The sequence below is a fragment of the Arachis hypogaea genome, chromosome 13, assembly GCF_003086295.3.
Source record: "Arachis hypogaea cultivar Tifrunner chromosome 13, arahy.Tifrunner.gnm2.J5K5, whole genome shotgun sequence".
In the NCBI taxonomy this organism is placed as follows: Eukaryota; Viridiplantae; Streptophyta; class Magnoliopsida; order Fabales; family Fabaceae; genus Arachis; species Arachis hypogaea.
In genome coordinates, this window is record NC_092048.1 from 18,727,517 (window position 1) to 18,748,674 (window position 21,158).

Here is a 21,158-nt window from a genome sequence, read left to right on the forward strand (position 1 = left end):
GGGGGGAGTGAAAATTAATCTCATATAGCCGCTCATGGGGGACAGGAACGAAGACGTCGTAATTGGCCTCCTCGTCTGTCCCCCCCCATAGATACTCGGCTTGACGGAACTCCGCCAACTCCTCCAGATCCATCTGATTCGGCGAATCCTTCACATCGGAGGTCACCCAGGTGTAAGGGTCGTAATTTGCAGCAGAAGCGGAAGCCCGGGCAACAACGCGAGGCATACCTACAGTGGGGTTACCACTCCGTTAGTCTATGAGGTCGGGAGCCCAGGAAAAACCCAGAAACTATGTCCACCCTATTTAACAGTTAAGATCAAGCATGGCTAAAGTTATCCATCTTACAAGCCACCTAAGAGCCTACCCTGGAATGGTACCCCTCCCCTAGCGCACCTATTGGCACTAAAAAGCTATACATCAACGAAAACCAAGCAAGGCCGTGAAAGTATGCAGCAAACACAAGCAACAAACATGCAGCAATAAGGCACAAAAAGTAAGGATCGAGAGTTTCCTGAATTGGTTGCAGGAACTCAGGAGAGAAGGAAGAGGCACAGGAATGCTCGAACGAAGTTTTGGATATCAGGGAGAGGGGAAAATGAGAGTAACAAGAACGGAAGAGAGAGAAAGAAGAAACTGTTTAAAAACCACTATGCAAAGCGCAAAAGGGCCAGGGGCAATATGGTCTTTGCGCACGGAATTTTGCAATCCATTATGAGCATTTAATGCTCAGCGCGAAGAACGAAGCGACGAACGGTTGCCTCAACAGCCAAGGGACACGCGCGCAGGGGGCACGTCCCTCCCACGGGCGGCCGACCTGACGACGACGCATGGAACAAGAAATAACACGCCACTAATAGCTCTCACGACTATTACTGGCGCGTGGAGGCACTGTTACGGCCTGGCCCAAACCCTCCACGGGTTGGGCCGACCCGAGCGCCACCCGACCCGAACGGTCAAGAGTAGGGCGCCCTGCAGCCGACCCGGACACGCGTCCCTGACAGTTCACCTACAGCTGTGAGGAGAACGCCTCGAGGAATGTGGGCCTGTCCTTGCAGGGCCTACCTCTGACAGTATATAAGGGGAAGGTTTTACCCTTCCCCCAAGGTACGTCACACATCACTCTACCCCCTTTTCGCCTGCACATTTACTGACTAAAGCGTCGGAGTGTCTTTGCAGGTGACACCCCCCTTTTTCCCTCACGAAGTGCTCGGGACCCCGTCTACACCTGACCGGCAGCCCACGACCAGACGAGATCCCCACCACCAACCAGGATACCAACCCAAACCGTCTGGAAACCGAACCGTCCGGGAACCGACTTACCGAACAATTGATAAAAGAGAAGAAAAAAAATGGCACGGAAAAAATGATAAGTACGATAATTTTACCAGAAGAAAATCAACTTATCCTCTCAAGGAGGATACCATGGTTCTGATACCATGTTAGAAAGGAGAGAGGTAGCAATAGAAAAAATGTTTATGAGTATTCAAGTTGTTTGAAATGATAAAATATAAAAAGATATTTATAGGTATTAAGAATACGTAATATTCTATAATAAATATTTAGATATGCTAAATAATGCTAATTGATCCTAATTATATTCTAACAGTGTCAAAGGGACAAGTAAGGTTTCAATGAGTAAACAAAAGCATGATTTGATTTAAAGACATTGATACATTAATTTAAGAGTAAAGTATCGTTTTTATTCCTAACGTTTGGGGTAAGTCTTATTTGTGTCCGTAACGTTTAAATCGTTCTATTTATATCCCTAACGTTTGTAAGAGTAATTCAATGTTATCCTGCCGTCAATTATACATCATGAGCTTTAGTTGGAGTTCTAAAAATCTCTTCTTAAAGTTAGAATGCAAATAATGTCTAGGTCAGAACTGATGATCTATTCTGAATAATAACTCATTAACTGTTGAAACTAATCCCTGCAATATTTACATAATTCACTTTTTTATGGACATAATTGAACCTGAACACAAATTTTGGGTACAATATTAAAATCAAACACATCCAAGTGAGACCTAATTGAAAATGAATAGTAAAAATAATTGAAAAATATAATCTGATCTATTAGTACAATTGACGGCAAGATAACATTGAATCACTTTTACAAAAGATAGGAATACAAATAAGATGATTTAAACGTTAGGAACACAAATAGAACTTACTCCAAACGTTAGAGACAAAAATGATACTTTATTCTTAATTTAATCATGGCATTATACAAAGATAAATTTATATATTTCATAGGATAAAAAAAATAACAGTTAAGATTGTAGTATATATCTATATCTTTAATATAAAAAAAATGGAATTCAAGTATTATTATGGAAAATATATATTATGTACAATCATATATAGACAACTCTTATTTAATTTTCTAATTTTGCATGTTAATCTCTGAGTTGCTACTCAATTTGTTCTTTGAATTTATATCCGAATCTCAATTTAGTCTTTAAAATTTTTTTTTAACTTTATAAATGTACCTTACATTAGTCTTTGACACAATTTTAATGAAGTCATGATATGGATAGTTAAATACCATGCTAAAACTTATAAAATAATAAAATTTTGGTTTTGTCATTCAAATATCACTTGTTTTGTCAGGTAAAGTTTTAATAAACACCACTTAAGATATTGTTTTTAAGTATTTGAGTGCTAAAATCAAAACGACATTATTTAATAGAATCTAGCGTGATATGTGACTGTCCACGATCCTGTTCATTTAACGCTTGTACGTTGAAAATTATTTTAAAGACTAACATAGATCATATTTACAAAGTTTAAAGACTAAATAGAAAAAATTAAAATTTTAAAGACTAAATTGAGACTCACATATAAATTTAGAAAACAAATTGAGTATCATCTCTAATCTCTTTTGATCTTTGAGTATTATTGAGTTCGTCTAATTTTTAGCATAGCTAATTATTTATTGACTTAAATATATTTAATATTTATTAATTAATATTTCAAATTAAAAAATTTATTTTTAAAATGAGTTGGGAGAAAAGAGAACAGAAAAAAAGGGAATTTATTATTTCTACTAAAGATTAAAAAAACAAAAATAATAACTAATAAATATTATTATTATTATTATTATTATTATTATTATTATTATTATTATTATTATTATTTCACGTTTTGTATGCTAATTTGTTTCACCGCGTGACCATAGTGCAGATTCCAATTGCAAGATGAATATGGTAATTCAAGTTCATTACGTAGATAAGCTAAGAATAGACTATCTATCACTTTCTTTAACAATTTAAGAAAAGAAAAACAAGTAAAACATTAAAAAGGCGCGGGAGGGAGAGAGAGGGTTTGAGTGAATAAACTCCACACGTTGAAAACAAGAATCTTATATTAATATACGTGGCATTTCTCAATTCTCACACGAGCTCCTAAAGTTTTCACCTTTGTTAATTCATTTATGTATATATATGTGATCCAACACAACTAATTTCCCAAACAAACCCCAATTACTAAGCTTTATACGAACTTAGCTTCCATAATAATAACAGTGACATTAGTCAATACTCAATACCATGTTACTCAATTCTTCTTCCTCCATTATTTCAAATGTTCATCTTGCCAAACATAACGAACTAGTGGAACCTCTTATTAGTAATCATAGAATTATTAACAGTTCTCGGATCCGATGCGTGGCAACAACCACAGCCGTTGTTCCTCCAAGAAAATCAGCAAATTACCAGCCTAACCTCTGGACTTTCGACTTTTTACAGTCCTTAAAGCATGATTATTCGGTAATAATCAAACATGCTTTATTTTTTACGTACATCTTTATTATTATTATTAACTGTTAGACAAATAATTATTTAATTTATATTTTTAAGATAAATAATTTCATAACCACAGAATTTTTAGGACATAACAGGTTAAATAAAAAAGAAAAATGAATTTTTTAAAAATTAACATGACTTTCTCTTTGTATATGCAGGATTCGATATACGAAGATTTAAATGGGAATCTAAAAGAGAAAGTTAGGAGAATGATAAAGCAGAAGGAAGATAATGGAGAGATATGGCATAAACTGGATCTAGTTAATGATGTGAAGAGGTTGGGTCTGAGTTACCACTTTGAGAAGGAAATAGAAGAAACACTTGATAGGTTTGCGTCTAATAGAGCCAAATTTGTGAATACGAATAACCTGCACCAAGCCGCTTTAAGCTTCAGCCTCCTAAGAGAATATGGCTATCATGTCTCACCAGGTATATATATATATATTGTTGCCTCTCTCTCTCTCTCTCTCTCTCTCTCTCTCTCTCTCTCTCTCTCTCTCTCTCTCTCTCTCTCTCTCTCTCTCTCTCTCTCTCTCTCTCTCTCTCTCTCTCTCTCTCTCTCTCTCTCTCTCTCTCTCTCTCTCTCTCTCTCTCTCTCTCTCTCTCTCTCTCTCTCTCTCTCTAGTGATAAGACATAGGAGATTTAATTATTAAAGGAAAAATATTAGTAAACAACTTTTAATTAGTTAATTTTAAATAATTATAATTAATAATTATTAATTATATATTTTTTAAAAATAAAATTTAATTAATTATTAATTAATAATAATTAATTAATATAAAATACAATTTAAAATATTTATTGGTTTGTTATTAACTAATTCTTGTAACACCACCTAACAGGATTGATTATTAAATTGTGGAATGTGGAGTTGGAATTAGTTTCTTTATCATAAAAGAAAACTCCAAAGTAAACTTTTTTTTTTTCAAACATTAATTTTTTAAATAACAAATTTTAAAATTTTAAATCTTCAAAATTAAATTTTCAAAAAATAATTATTTAAAAATAAATTTATAAAATAAAAATTAATTAATATTAATAACTTAAAGAGCTAAGTATCTGTAATTCTTTTAATTTACTTCTTAAAATTTAAAAATTAAGTATCTGTAATTTTTTAATTTACATATTAATATATTTATTATTTTTGGTTAACAGTTAGTCAATAATATCTAAAAATATTTCCTAAAAATATGATGATGAATTATTAAATTAAAAATATGTATTATTGACTAAAAAGTATTAGTTAATATAAATTAAAATTACGAGTTTTTAATTTTTTTTTTAGTTGAAATTTAGAGATGTGATATTATATATTATACTAGTCACGCTTAAAACAACAAAGCAATGGATAGTGAAACATGTTTGATAATCATGATGTAGATGTTTTTGAGAAGTTCAAGGACAAGAAGAATAACTTCAAGAAAGGCCTTACCAAAGACGTGAAAGGGATGCTGAGTCTATACGAGGCATCATTTCTTGGTTATGAAGGAGAAATAATCTTGGATGAGGCAAAATCATTCACAACCTTCCATCTTAAGAACTCAATCATCAATGATGAGAATAATGTCCTCTTAGAACAAGTGAAGCATGCATTGGAACTTCCATTGCATCATAGAATCCAAAGACTTGAAGCCAGATGGTACATTGAGGCTTATGAAAAAAGAAGAGACTCAAATAGGATATTACTTGAAGCAGCTAAATTAGATTTTAACGTTGTTCAATCAACACTTCAAAAAGACCTTCAAGAAATCTCAAGGTAATTAACATAATCACTTTATTTATACTTAGATTTTTATATATGACACTTAATTAACAATTTTCTAAAACATATTTATTATGTCTATTAAAAATAATTACAACTATAATTTTTTATTTTTTAATTTTAAACATTATAAATAAAAAATTATTGTAATTAATTTAAAATACGCATTAAATATATTATAAAAACATTTAAAATTTTTTCGCAATATATATCTCGATTGATTATGCGTATCAAAAAAACCTACGCTATTTTATAAAAGAAATTAAAAATTTTTAACTATAATTCAAACTCTAATTACTATCGTTTAAACTTATAAAAAAAAGCATATGAATAGTTAATTTTTAATATGTACTTTTATACAAGAATTTTTTTTTAAAATTTGGGTAAATTTTTACATAATTTTTTTTCCCTCTTTTTATTCACTTTACACTAATTTTTTTTAACAAAAATTAAACTATACACTTTTAAATCATAAAAACTCTTGTACTATATCATATCTCATATTGATGATGATATTTCTAATCATAAGGTAATTAGTTTATTTGCTTCTAACTAATCAATAAGGATTTGCATCAATTATATCTATTTTTGTGCTCACAAACCTAGCTAAAAGCATCCACTTCACTATTTTTTGTTACTTTCATAATTAATTTATTACAGTAATATTAAGGAAATAATATTCAGAAATTATTTTATTTAATTTAATATTTATAATTATATATTTATTTTATTTAATATTATTTAATTATTCTAACAGTAATTAAAAAATATGAAATAAAATAAACGATAATTGATAATGAAACATAAAATAATTTTAAATTATATTAGACTAATTTTCCCATTATCTCTTAAATATTTTGTAATGATAATATGAAGATGGTGGAAGCAAGTGGGAGTAGCCTCAAAGTTAAGCTTCAGCAGAGACAGGTTAATGGAGTGTTTCTTTTGGACCGTTGGAATGGCCTTTGAGCCTCATTTCAGTGATCTCCGTAAAGGATTAACCAAAGTCACTTCCTTCATTACAATAATCGATGATGTCTATGATGTTTATGGGACCTTGGATGAGCTTGAGCTTTTCACCGCAGCTGTAGAAAGGTTATTTATTTCTTCTTCAATTCTTTTCTTAAATAACCAATTGCTCAAGCTGTTAATTGAATAATATTATGGGTTATGTTAAGTAACTAATAATTTTTTTGAATAATATGAACAACCTCTAATAAAATAAAAATATACTACACCTCTAAATTATCCACCTAAATTTTAATATTAGAATAACCATTTACACAAATAAACATCCGATATATCCATTGTTCACATTGCTTAGTATTTTCATTGTCTACCTATATTTTTCTATTATTTAAAGTGTTAGTTGTTGAAGTAGCTGCTTGTTAATTAATTAGGTGCTAATTATTAAATTAAAAAATAATATATATATTGGTTTACATATAATTTTTCCAACTTTAGTTAGTTATCAAAATAATCGAACTTGTAATAAAAGAAAAATTAAATCTGTACGTAATTGATCAATAACCAAACTTATTTGTAGTAATATAATTATTTTTTATAAAATACTAAATACATATTTTTATACTTAGTGACGGATTGATTTTAGTATATATATATAGTTAACCTAATAAAATATAACATGTTTCAGTTGGGACATTAAAGCAGTTCAAGTTCTACCAGATTACATGAGGATTTGCTTTCTAGCACTCTTCAACACTGTTAACGAATTGGCCTATGATGTCCTTTACAAGCAAGGACTTGACATCCTTCCCTACCTCACCAGAACAGTAAGTGCATGCAATAATTATTATTATGAATCAGCGGAAACAAATTGTTAACTTTTTATTTTGGGGTAGTTATAACATCAAAATAATTGATTAATGTTGTATGTGATGGTTTTTTAATTACAGTGGTCAGATATGTTGAAAGCATTCCTAATAGAAGCCAAGTGGTGCAAGGAGAAAAATATACCAAAATTTGAGGAGTACCTCAATAATGCTTGGGTGTCAGTGTCTGGTGTTGTTATATTAACGCATGCCTATTTCTTATTGAATCACAACATCACTAAAGAAGCACTTGATTCCTTGCATAATTATCATGGCCTATTGCGTGGACCATCTACTATTTTTCGACTTTGCAATGATTTGGGAACCTCTAAGGTGATTTAATTTGGCTCACTACAACAATTTCGGCAGATAGTAAAATAAATTTAGATCTTTCTAATTTTAAATTTTTATTCGAGAAAATAAAATATAATTTTTTATATTTGAGTGTTTTTTTTATATTTTTTTATTCCACCTATAAAATAAATTATAAGAGATTACACTTTATCTTTTAAAATAAAATTTAAAATTTAAAAGATCCAAATTCATCCACCAAACATGTGTTAAACAAGTTGACTAGAAATGATTTTTAAAATGCGGCATAATAATAAATTAAGTAAAAATCATACTAATATCATCGTCACACTGTTTTAAACAAATATTATTAAGATAGTATATTTGATGAATTTAAAAGAATTAATTTATCTCCTTCAATTTGAAAATAACACTTTTGTTTTTCAACAAAAGAATCATTTTTTCATTTAATTTTTATTGGAAAAATTTAATTAATGTTTTATCATTACATGTTGATTTATAGGCTGAGCTACAAAGAGGTGAAGCAGCAAGCTCTATTATATGCTACATGAGGGAAAATGGTGCAAGTGAGGAATGTGCACACAAATACATAAACAATGTGCTAGATGAGACATGGAAGAAAATGAACAAAGATAGGGTCACCAATTCTCCATTCTCTAAATCTTTCATTGAAACAGCAATGAACCTTGGTAGGATTTCTCAGTGCACGTATCAATATGGAGATGCCCATGGAGCACCTGATGCATCAGCAAAGAATCGAATTCGTTCTTTGATAATTGAACCTGTTTCTCTATGATGAATTATGATAATATATTTTGTAATTTTTTTTTTGTTTAATAAAAAATTCAGGTGAGTTTGTCATCGCTCATTAATCAATTCAGAATAAAGCATCATATCTAAATCAGTCATTGAATTGGTAGAGCAAGAATTTTAATAATTTAAGAGTTCAACTGAAATTTAATATAGATAAATTGAATATAATAAAATAATATATTTATCTATAATATATATATTTTTAAAAAAATTATATTTTATTATTTTAAACTAATTTATCATTAGAATTTAAAAATTAAGTTTATAAATTCCGTAAAATTAACGAATAATTAATTAATAAATAAATTAATCTTAATAAAAGAAATTAAAAATATAAATTTTATAATAAAATATGATAGAATTAATTAAAACAAGAATTTTAATATAAATTTTAAAAAATTTGGCCCAAGATTAAACTAAACAGACCGAACCGATCAAATCGGATCCCGAACCAGACCCGTAAGTTCAACCAACCCATTCTATTTAATGAGCTTCTGCTCACTTTCCTTCCCTTTGCATGCAAGCACGCTAAAACATTTCAGCAAAGGGGGAAGAACACTTTGCTTCACTAAAAATCTTTGGCTTTGATTAAATTCACATAACTTCTTGCTCCGAGTTTCAATTACCGCACCGCTTGCGACCACGCGTCCGCAGTGACGAGCTCTACAAAACCCAGTAAGTTATAAGGTGAGAAAATCATATTTCCAGTTCATATTCTCTTCTCTTCAATTCGAATAATGTCAAGGTTTGGAGTATTGAGATTTTGGTTAATTTGATGTTTTAGGATCAAATTGACATGAGAAATTGGTGAGTTTTGGCTTAGTTGAAGCACATACACGGTAAGGATCATTAACCCTAGTCAATTCTTTGATTTAGTGTGTTGAGGATTCAATTTGGGTATGTATATGTGAAAATTGTGTTAGGTGTATGTATATATGAGATAAGAAGCGAAAATTGAAAGCATTAGGGAGTTGATTGGAATCTTGGGAAGCTGAATTTGTGGTGAGGAAGGCTTGTGGGTTGCCTTGGAAAATACGTATAAATCGGCCAAGGTACGGTTTAGGTTTCGCGTATTTAATATATAATGTTCTGTGAAAACTTAGGCTAGACGACTATAGGATAGGTTGGAACGTAAAGGAATGATTAATGCTTAGTATCTTTGTGATGATTTATGATATGAGTTGTGTATTTGACTGGGTGACTGCCACTGATGATAATATTAAGATGTAAATTGATGAATTAATGATTAATGGATTGATGACATGAATGTATATGTTTAGGATAGGTGAATTATGATTTTGTTGATGTATTTCAGAGATTGATGCATGACATTGTTGATTTGAGATATGGTAAGACATGGCGATTGTTGTGGTGTTGAGGAAAATGTGTTGTGTTGGGAATTCATGGGTATGGTAAGTTAAATTGAAGTTGGGTTTTTAAGAAAGTAGACGTTTTGAAGTTTTGTGTAACTTTGGTTTTTGACCGAACTTCGGCGAGGCATAACTCGGCTTTCGGACCCCCAAATGATTTTAAACATATTTTATATGAAAATTGGGTTCGTGAAGTTTATGTCATTTAAAGAACGAAAGAAAAATATTTTAAAACGGAAAAGTTATGCGCATCGGAAGTTTGGGATTGAAAATGGAAATTCTGCAACTTTTTCAGGCTGAGTTAAAAATTTTCACAAAGCGTACACTCACGCGTACGTGTAGCCCACGCGTACGCGTGACCTGGGATTTGAGTACGCGACCACCTGCTCGCGACGCAACCAACCTTTTCGGGTTGGGATTCACGCGTACGCGAGCAGGGAGCTTGCATACGCGAGTAAGGGTTTTTCACGCCCACGCATACGCATGGCCCACGCGTACACGTGGCTCCTATTTTAGCAAAACTGGATTTTGTGTTTCTAAGCCTAATTTTAAATTTCTAAACATCTATTTTCATTCTCTTAGCCCTAAATTATAGTAGCAAGTCTAGTAATAAGATGGAGTTAGGAAATGGTGGTAACTTGGGGGGTGAAGTAAGATTTGAAATAATGAATTATATATGTATAAAAATGCAAAGATATGAGATGTATGTATGAGACCCTGGTTATAATGAATGAATGTAAAAGAATAATGATGATGAATTTTGAGAGTAAAAGGACATTGATGAGCAGATATTTTATACGCTTTTTGACATCATTTTCATATAGTTTTTAGTAGTTTTTGTTTAGTTTTTACTAAGTTATTATAGGTTTTAGTGCTAAATTCACATTTTTTTTATTCTACTATGAGTTTTTGTACAATTTCAGGTATTTTCTGGCTGAAATTGAGGAGCTGGAGCAGAAGTCTAATTCAGAGACAGAGAAAGCACTGCAGATGCTGTCTAGATCTGACATGCCTGCATTCGGAAAAGCTTTTCTGGAGTTACAGAAGTCCAAATGGAGCGTTCTTAATGGCTATGGAAAGCTGACTTCCACAACTTTTCAGAAATATATAATAGTTCATACTTTGCTTCGGATTAGAAGGCCCAAAACTGGCGTCCAACACCAGCTTCCTGCCCCCTTCTAGTCATCCAGCGCCCAAAGAGCAGAGACCAATGTACAAACGCCCAGAGAGGACCCCTGGCTGGCGTTCCATGCCCAAGGAGCCTTATAGCACGTAGATCTCATCAAAACTCAACCCAAACACTCACCAAGTGGCCTTCAGAAGTGGATTTTAGCACTAAATAGACTGTTTTACCCTTACTAGTCATTGTTTAGTATTTAAGGGATTTTATTCATGTTATTCGAACACTTTTACTTCATCTTTACCATCATACACGTTTTTACTTTCAGTATGAGTTTCTAAACCTTCTAGGTTGAGGGGAGGAGCCCTGTTGGGTCCTATGAATTGATAAAAGTATTACTATTTCTTCTCCGATCCGTGTTTGATCTGTTTCTAAGATGTATATCCGATCTTCATCATGGTGAATAGGATGATCTGACAAATTAACTTTGTTCATCACACTAAGACGAACGTGCCTGACAAACACCCGCGTCTACTTGGGTTTGTGTGAATACGTGATTGGAAAGCACGAGCCAACAGTTATGTTTATACATCTCTCAGACGGTTAATCTACGACTTCGTTAGGGACTTCTCGAGACACCAGTTCAGCCAATTTCTGGGGAGATTAGGGTCTCCGTGGTAGAGGCTAGAATCTAAAGAAGCAGCATTCTCTAATCCGGAAGATTTGACCTTGTCTGTGGCGCTTTGAGTAAGATCGCCAGGAGAATGACTTGCTAATGCTTCACTCTTCGTCAGATTGGATGACCACGGCCAATGGTGTTCAATCTGTAGCAAAGGAGATCAATGACCATGGCCCATGGCGTTGATCACATACAGCCTGCCATAGAAGAGATCACTCACAAGCAGAGAAGATAGTACTACCAGCATTAATTCAGAAAGACTAAGCAACTCTAACCCTTAACTGTTCTCCTTTCATAGTTTACACGACTTCTGAGTTCTAATTACTCTTTTTCTCTATTTCCATTACTGACTCTATTTGATATAAAGAGTAATTTATACAATATTAAAACACGTTAAATTTGACTCCTTCTGATCTACCTGACTAAGACCTGCAGGATAACCATAACTTGCTTCAAACCACAATCCTCGTGGGATCGACCCTGACTCGCTCAGGTATTTCTTGGACGACCCAGTGCACTTGCTAGTACAATAGTACGAAGGTATGGGATTCGTGCTACCAGACATAGAGACGATATTTGATGTGTTGGATGCGGGAAGGCAGTAGGGCGCTAATCCCTCGATCTTTTTCCCCGTATTCCTTGTGATTGTGTTTTGTGGGATGTGAGGAATGTGGTAGGGCACTAATCCCCCGACATATTCCCTCACATTCTTTCTCTCTCTGTCTGCAAGGTAGTAGGGCACAAATCCCTCGACCGGTATAGCACGGCCTCACTAGAGGAAGGTGGTAGGGTACTAATCCCCCAATTTATTACCCCTTAGTGTATGCCTCCAGGAGAAGGTGGTAGGACACTAATCCCCCGATGTTATGCCTCCTGGAGATGCGCAGTCGAGAGACGGTATCCGGGTTAGCTACCGGGTGTGTCGGATTCTGGCAGTTAACCGACACGTGAGCTCACGTCCAGTAGGATAGACATTCATCATATGCATTTGTATAATTTTGTTTGAGTGTACCTTGATTGGGACGGCCTAAATGATTATAATATGCTAATTGTTATACTTGCTATTTGTATTACTTGTATCCTACCTGTGTTTGTCATTGTCTGCTTGTTTGTCCTTGTACTTTCATCGGAGACGGAGGAAAGACGAAGAGATTTAGGGTTCTAGTTAGGTTTTTAGTTAGATTTAAGGAATTGGTTAAGTTTAGAAAGCCTTAGAGAACCACCCTGATTCATGGTTTCTGTTTTAGTTATTTAAGTTTTATAACCTGAGTGTCGGCATTCTAGGATTGTCTCTGGCATTCTCAAGACCTTATATCTTATGTGCGTGGCACCTTTACCATGCTAAGAACCTCCGGTTCTCATTCCATACTGTGTTGTTGTTTTTTAGATGCAAGTCGAGAGGCACCTCGGTAGGCATCTGGAGCTTCTGCAGCAAAGTATTTTCGTTTTGGGACTTACTTTTGATGTGTGTGCGCGCGCGCGCGTGTGTGCGTGCGTGTGCGCGTGCGTGCGTGCGCGTGCGTGCGTGTGCCCGTGCGCGTGCGTGTGCGTGTGTGTGTGGACTCTCCTCATATGTTTGTTTTTGCACCTCTTAGAGGTTTTATGGAGAACTAGGATTTTATGTATGTATTTTTGGGCTTCGGGCTATGTTTATATATATGTAAATATCCTCCGGCCAACCTTAATTTCGCAGGCTAAGTTGGGAGCTTGTTATTTTGTATTCTTGATCTTCTATTCCTATTTTTTTTTTAGTTATGCTTATGATCCTTAGCTTTTTTCGCACGCAAGTAATCTCGTTTTTCTGAGCGTTGCGCTTTTATTTTGTGATTTTTGTTTTACCTTTTTTTCAAAATTTCTCGTATACTATCTCCTTTTCAATACTATTATCTATATATTTTATTTTAGAAGTCGTAATACCACACCACATCTGTTTTATATCTTAAATGTAAAGCTTTGTGTGGTCGAATTACAAAGTTAGTTTCATCAATTTTTTTTAATTTTTTTTTTTGTGGTTGACCAATTTATTAATAACAAGTTTTTATTTTGAACCATATAGAGCTGATAATTAATTTTCGATTAATCAGGTCAAACTAACTGATTCCATTCGATTATCAAAATCATGATTATACATGTAAGTTAAATTAGTGTCGAAGCATCTTGCATATTACTTGTCAAAATAGTCCTTTAAGGAGCATTAAAACTTGTGTTGCTGTAAATATGCGCAAGATATTTATAAATATTAGTATTGCGTATATTTTGATTAGCAAATAGTTAATTACTTAATTAAGCTTAATTAAGGTTTTTTTAAAAAATAAAAAATAAATATTTATTAAAAATAATTTATAAATAAATTATTTTGTGTTTAATTTTTTAATTTTAAAAATATTTATTTTAAAAAAATAATATTTTTTTATTATAATAAAAATTATTTTTTTAACTTTTTTATAAATATTTAAATAAATTTTTAAAAAATTATAATTTAATTTTAAAAATTATATCAAACATACATTAATACTATAATTTTTTATAAATTAAAAATTAAAAAAAATTATTTATAGACTTATCTAAATTGATCCTAAATCTAATAGTATTATTAAATATATAAAATTTTACTCTTACGACAGCCTGATGGCCATGATTTTGTTTTAAGAAAAGGTAAATTATTAAAATTATCTCTGATTTTTTAAAACATTAACTAAAGTATCTTTATTTTTGGTAACAATAAAAAATTAAAAATATTTTTAAAATATAATAAAAACACTCAATATTAAGTATATATTAAAATTATAATTAGATACACATGTAAAACTATTTTATACTGATAATATATTAAAATTAAATTATATTTTCTCATAATAATATATTTTGACTATAATTTTATTTTGAGAATTATATCTTATATTTTATAAAAGTATAAGTACCTTTAATATATAATTAATAATTAATAATTTGTTTTTAAAAGAACTCATCATAAAAAATATGTAACAATTTTTTAACTAAAAGTATTAGTACGTTATAATTTTATAGAATATTATTATATTCCTTTTATGTAATTCTTAGGTCAAAAACAAAATTAATGAACAAAACTCTGTTTTTATTATTTATATATATATATAATATAAAAATAACAAAAAAAAAAAACAATTCAGTAGGAATGTAGCGAAAAAATAACAAAAAAAAATTATATAAAATTCAATCTCATATTAAAATTTTTAAGTTTGACAAGGTAGCGAAAATGGAGGTTTTACGTAAAATCGAAAAGATAATTAAAATTTGTAGAACGTAAAATCGTAAAACGGAACGTAAGATTTTACTAAATATACAAATTTATTAATATCAATTATAGGAATAATATAATATGAAAAAATTAAGTAATTTAAATAAAAATAAAAATTTAAATTTGACAAAAATATTATAAATAATAACATGATGATAAAATAAATCTAAAGTAGCATAAATATATAATAAAATGTAACATTTGTAAAGTTTAAAGATAAAAATATAAATTAGCCACAAGTCTAATATGCAACATCACAAACATAAAATAGATAACATAACATCATTCTAAAAAATTATAAAAACTAGAACAATTCATTAACATCATGATCATCATGTTCTCCAATATTTTGATTTTCATTAGGAAGAAAGTTGAAAAGCTCATTGAAAACATCATCATCAAGAAGAGAAATCTCCAAATCAATTAAAAGACTCTCATCTTTACCTCCATCTTCTTGAGGGGCTAAATATAATTATCATTTTGCGTGTCAAATTCTTTCAAATTTTTCATCATATTTTCATCTTCCAAAATCCATTCTTCATCTGAATCTAAGTCTTTAAGACTATAGTCAGCAGTATTTTTTGATGGCTTCTTCCTTACTAATCTTAAATTGGTCATCATAAAAACAACATCATTTATTATTGTGCTTGTCTTTAAACGATTTCTCCTTTTCGTGTGAACCTAATAATATCAAAATTTATTAGCATTTATTTAAAATAAATACATATGCTAATTAAAAAATAATAGAATTGAATAATTAACTAATTCTATAATTTTAGAAAATAAATTTCTAAATTAGTATCAAATTAAAAGTTTACCATCTCAAAAACACTCCAATTATGCTCACATCCCGATGAACTACAAGTCTACAAGTCAAGCTCAAGACACGGATAGCAAATTTTTGAAGTTTTGGATGTTCATTTCCATAAGAATCCCACCATTGTGAAGATGTTTTAGTTTTGGGAGCATTCTTGGCTACATCTCTATCAAAAAATTTAACCTTACCTTTGAAATTTTCAAGTTGACTATCAATAATTGTAATGAGTGCAGGTTCTTCCACAAGTATATCCAAACAATTATAAAAGTCCTTTCTTAACATCATACTCAACCTTAAAATTAGGACTATAATGAATTTGTGGATTCAAATAATAGCCTGCGACATGCAAAGGCTTAAAGAGTTGCTTGTCCCATCTTGCATCAATAATATCCCACAAAGGCTTATAACTAAAAAGATCATCGAAATAATGAATTAGACAATTACCTAATTAGTAAATAATTAAATGGTAATACTGAAAAAAATTTTACTTATTACTAGTTTTATTATCTTACTTCAACACTTTGAAAAGCATCTTTAATCTTTTTTTTAGCACGATCAATTTCAGAATACATGTATCCTGTAGCTGATTTTCCCTCTGAATCCACTATACGGAGCATGTGAAGAAGAGGATACACAACTAGTGCCATCTAGGTACCATGTTTTTCTAAATATTTAATTTTTTTAAATGCTCACTTCCCTTATAATTTCTTTATGTTCCATCTGCTCGACCAACGATCTTAGCGGGCGTTGCTCCTAACCTGAAACTGGTCGAGAAAAACTGAGAATTAGATGAGGAAGCCACCTCCAAGAAATCAAAGTCCAAAAGGGGTCAAGGTAAAGGACAATTGAGTGAGGCTACTTTGTCTTCAAAAAAACTGGGAGCTGTCGACATCCTCATAAAACCTAAGAAAGTACAAAAATCTGATTCAACTCCTCCTATTAAGGTACTTTTCACATTCTTCACCTTTGATAGTCAACTTAAATTGTGCATATTTAATGATCTATTTCTTCTTTTAGTCAAAATTTACCAAGCGTAGCTAGAAGTCTCAAGCTGAAACGCAAAGCTACTCCGAGCCAGGTGTTGACCCATCAGGTGTCGAAGTTGAAGTTACCCAACCTCTAAAGGTTATTGTCTCTCTGATTTTCTTAAGTCCAATTTAACCTACACCGTTGACTGTAACTTTCCAAGCTTCCACTGACTCTCTAATGGTAACTGTACTTGCCTTTTCCTCTCTTTTATTACTGTCATATTTTTGCTTTTATGAAACTTGGTTGTTCCGCACATCTTTAATTGTTTATCATGGGTAGCCAAGGTCTCAATTGCTTTGTTCAAGTTTTTATCAACAATATCGACCTTGGTAATTCGTTACAGTAGTAGTGCAAGATCATCGCTGCAATTGCTGAATCACAGCTGAAAAGGGTCTAAGATCTAATATAATATTTAAAATTTAATTTTAGAGATCATAATATAGTGCAATTAGAATCTATGACTACTTAAGTCACTACAAAAAAACAGAGTTAAAACGGCGGTTATTTTGGGGAATTATGGCGGTTAGAACCGCCATTATGGCCAAAACTGGCGCCTCCAAGAAATGCCATTATTCTGGGCGCCATTCTGGTTATTACGGCGGTTTTCAGAAAATTGCCGTAATAACCTGTGGATATTACGGCGGTTTTTTGATGGTTAAAACGGCAGTTTTTTATATTGTTTAAAATGGCGGCTGTAACCGCCGTTTTTACCAGGATGTTGTGACATCACTTCTGTTTAAAATGGCGGTTGGAAACCGCCATTTTTACCATTATAACCGCCATTTTTACCAGGTTATAATGGCATCTTTTGTGTTAAAATGGCAGTTTCTAGCCGCCGTTTTTACCAGGTTATAATGGCATCTTTTGTGTTTAAAATGGCAGTTTCTAGCCGCCGTTTTTACCAGGTTATAATATCATCTTTTGTGATATTTTCGAAACTTACTTAAAAATCTCGTAATAACCAGAAGGCATAATCATAAATCAAACATCATAAGATGATTTTTAATTCATACATAATCCAAAAGTCATAATCCAAGTCATAATTGAAATGTCATAATCCAAAAACAAAGTATCAAAGTAACATTTTTCAATAATACGTCTTAACATATAATTCTTAATATACGTCTTAACATATTAAGCATGGTCATGCTTCCTTGTTGCTTGCTCCAGAAGACCTACTTCCTAACTCTTTTGGTGATGGAATCTCACTCTCCTGATCCAATCCCTATAGCAAAAATATAATTATTATGAGCACAAGAAATGCAAGAAAAGGGCATATATTGATATACATTATAAGTCTGATTTAATTTATAAGAAAAGGCATATATAAAAGAACACACATTTGTCAAACTTTAGAGACTAAAAAAATATAGTATAAAGTAAAATTAAATCTTTTTTTTTTCAGTAACAGCACTCAGCACAACTTTAAAAACCTTTTTTGTACACATGACAACTTGAATAGTAAAAAAACAAGAAAGTTTTGTTCCAACTTATTGATTTCTGGTTTAGTTTTGATCCTTTAGATTTTCTCCATGCAGGGCACAGAAAAGGGATTCTTCATTGATGCCAAATTCAAATGCCAAATTCTTCATTTCTGGGTTTCCCATGCAAGAGATTAAGCCAAGTCTTGAATTTTCTTTGGTTGATGGGCTTGGAAGTAATGGTGGGCAAGTAGAGAATAATGATAATCATAATAATGGGAGGCTTCTGTTCCCTTTTGGAGAAATCAAGCATCACCATCATCATCATCTTTCAGCGGCAGTAATTAGTTATTGGTGTTGAACTTGACCAAAACAACAAACAACAAGCTGGGAACAATTCAACTGGGTATTGTGTATTGGACTGGTATTATTGGTGAAGGCTTATCATGGTAATTAGTTATTAATTAAGAAGAAAATTAATGATGACAATCATGCAATGCATTCATCTGATCTTCTTAATTATATATAATCTGCTTGAAATTGTTCAGAGAGAAGCTAACACAGTAGGATATATATGGTTATTATTACTTGCTCTTAATTTGTATACATTTTAGCTCTTGTTTAATTTGCTATTTCAACAATGTAAGGGTTTACTATTACTCTAGCATAAGCTAGCACTACTAATTATATCATAAGCAGCAACAAGAAACTATATCAATATTCAACATATTTGTATTCAACAAGAAACTATGAACCTAAGAAAAAAACTGACGGAGATAAAGCAAAGGAAAAAAAAGAGGATAATTGTATTTGTACCTGTGAGATTTGTTGAGTAGGGAACATTCCAGCCAATTGTATTGGAATTTTACCTCCTTCCTTAGAAGCTATATAGGAGACTAGCGCTTGCAATTGCGCTTTAACGGTATCCAACTCTTCTTGCACATTTGGACCACAAGTAGATGATGTGCCAGCATCATTTGAAGAACCTAAATTCATTTGACTAATCCTTGTAGTGTTGTTCTTGAAAGCAATTATTGGAACAGCTCCCATACCTAAACCTCGAACACGACCAGGGTGCTCTTTCCCAAAAACTACTCCAAGAGCATCAAGAGGAGAATTAACAGTTAATTCCATCGGTTGTTGGCTGCTATGTACTTCAATCTTCTCCTACATATATAAAAAGAAAGAGAAAGAATCAAAAATAGTATTATCTTATAAAAAAGAGAGAAAAAGAAATACAAACAAGTTACTTATTGCACTTTAGTCTTACCGCTATTTCTTTAGCCTTTTCATTAACATAACTTTCATCTATTTTCTTGTGAGTGATGTCCCACATTTGAACCCTATTAACTTCTTTTCCCGTCTCTTTCGTCTAAAATTTAAGAAAAGTAGAAAGACTTGATAAAAAAATAGCAGCCTACTAACTTAGATTAGATATCCAGAAAATTAAGAGATGATGCATGCATTATATTTGAGATAGATTAGATATGCATGCATTAATTGATTACCAATTCAGCCCTTCTTCTTGCAATTGATTTAGCACCTGAAGTATGAGGAATTATTTATTTTTGCCGAATTTTTTTATTCCTCTTACAAAGTTTCTGCAAGTTAAATTTGGACACAATTATTACATTAGTTTGTTTAGTTAATAATGGAAAACTGAAGTGAATACACACGAAAAACTATGATAACAACCACTCTTCAATTGCAGAGGACAACTAGCATATAATATAGACGAGTTTAGACCAGCTATTGGATGCATCATTCACTTCTGCATGTAAATTTATAGCAATATTCACTTCTGCATGTTAACCGCAAGAACCATCATCTTTCAAAACTGACTTAAATAGGGTAAAAATGTGCACTAACCACAGCAATTTAGGACTAAAATAAACAAAGACTGTACCACTATTTAAGACTGCCCCGCAGCCAATAGTTCAATTGTAAAAATAAAGATCAGAACCTCTAGAAACTCTAGAGACACCCAGAAATCAAAATCACTCTTCAACAACATTGACTAGTTCATATTCAATTATATATATTCCAAAGGCTGTAAAAAAGGACAACATTTAACTAGGAGAGTAATTACTTACCTGAGTTTCAGGCTTCAAACGATATTCTACGAATAAAGCCCATTGATCAGGAGCAATATCTTCTGGTGCATTATTTATGATCTCGGTTTTACTCAACCTTGGATCATAAAAATCATTCCAAAGCTTTATCCTATGTTCCCTCCATTTTTTGCCAAGCGATTGGAGCAAAAATCGTTTGGCCAAGTTATCACTCACTTTGAAGCAAAATCGAGCCTTCAATATTATAAAGAATATATATTAACCAGCAAATATAATTAAATAATTGCAAAGAAATAAGCTTTAGAGTTTGAGTAATCTTCTTACTAGGAAAAAAATATTCAATTGATTTTCAAAAAAGCTTGCTGGAATGTCTGACCACTTGTCAAAACTGATTGGAAATGCTACACAATCAGTGGCCAATTGTCCACAAACTCCTGCAAGGAGTCCAGCTGCTTCTCCTACTGCTGCATGATGTTTATCAAAATTGACAACTATGCGCAAACCTTCTGGCAAATTATGCACATCCTTCGCTAATAAATGAAGGCGTGTACTATCTTTGTATTCATCTAAAATAGACAAATGAGTATAAATAAATGAGTAAATGAGCGACTAAAGAATAAAATAAAATAAAATATAGCATGAACATATGCTACATAAATTCTAATTTATATTAAAAAATATCAAAATAATACACCGTATATAAACGAAGAGACAAAAGAAATAGATTGAAGATTGAAGATTCGCTCACCACTACTAACAAGTGGCGAATAAAGAACAAAAGAAAAGATTTTTTTTTCTTTAAAAAGAAGAGGGATAAAGAAAAGATAAAGCTAGAAATTCTTAAAC

General features: G+C 31.8%; 2 protein-coding genes across 2 annotated transcripts; one reads left to right on the top strand and one right to left on the bottom strand.

The window, feature by feature from the left end:
- The first annotated feature begins 3,470 nt into the window (after positions 1-3,470).
- Positions 3,471-8,588, top strand: LOC112737563 (tricyclene synthase EBOS, chloroplastic). The gene is made up of 7 exons (XM_025787523.2): positions 3,471-3,771; positions 3,966-4,236; positions 5,189-5,564; positions 6,447-6,665; positions 7,225-7,363; positions 7,487-7,735; positions 8,217-8,588. Exons 1-7 carry the CDS (start codon positions 3,553-3,555, stop codon positions 8,508-8,510), a joined length of 1,767 nt encoding a protein of 588 aa, XP_025643308.1. The 5' UTR covers positions 3,471-3,552; the 3' UTR covers positions 8,511-8,588.
- Positions 8,589-17,842: 9,254 nt separating this feature from the next.
- Positions 17,843-20,863, bottom strand: LOC112737564 (uncharacterized). The gene is made up of 6 exons (XM_029291478.2): positions 20,637-20,863; positions 20,334-20,546; positions 19,749-19,841; positions 19,511-19,612; positions 19,057-19,407; positions 17,843-18,044 (listed from the first exon to the last, which is right to left on the bottom strand). Exons 4-6 carry the CDS (start codon positions 19,574-19,576, stop codon positions 17,964-17,966), a joined length of 498 nt encoding a protein of 165 aa, XP_029147311.1. The 5' UTR covers positions 19,577-19,612; positions 19,749-19,841; positions 20,334-20,546; positions 20,637-20,863; the 3' UTR covers positions 17,843-17,963.
- Positions 20,864-21,158: the final 295 nt, after the last annotated feature.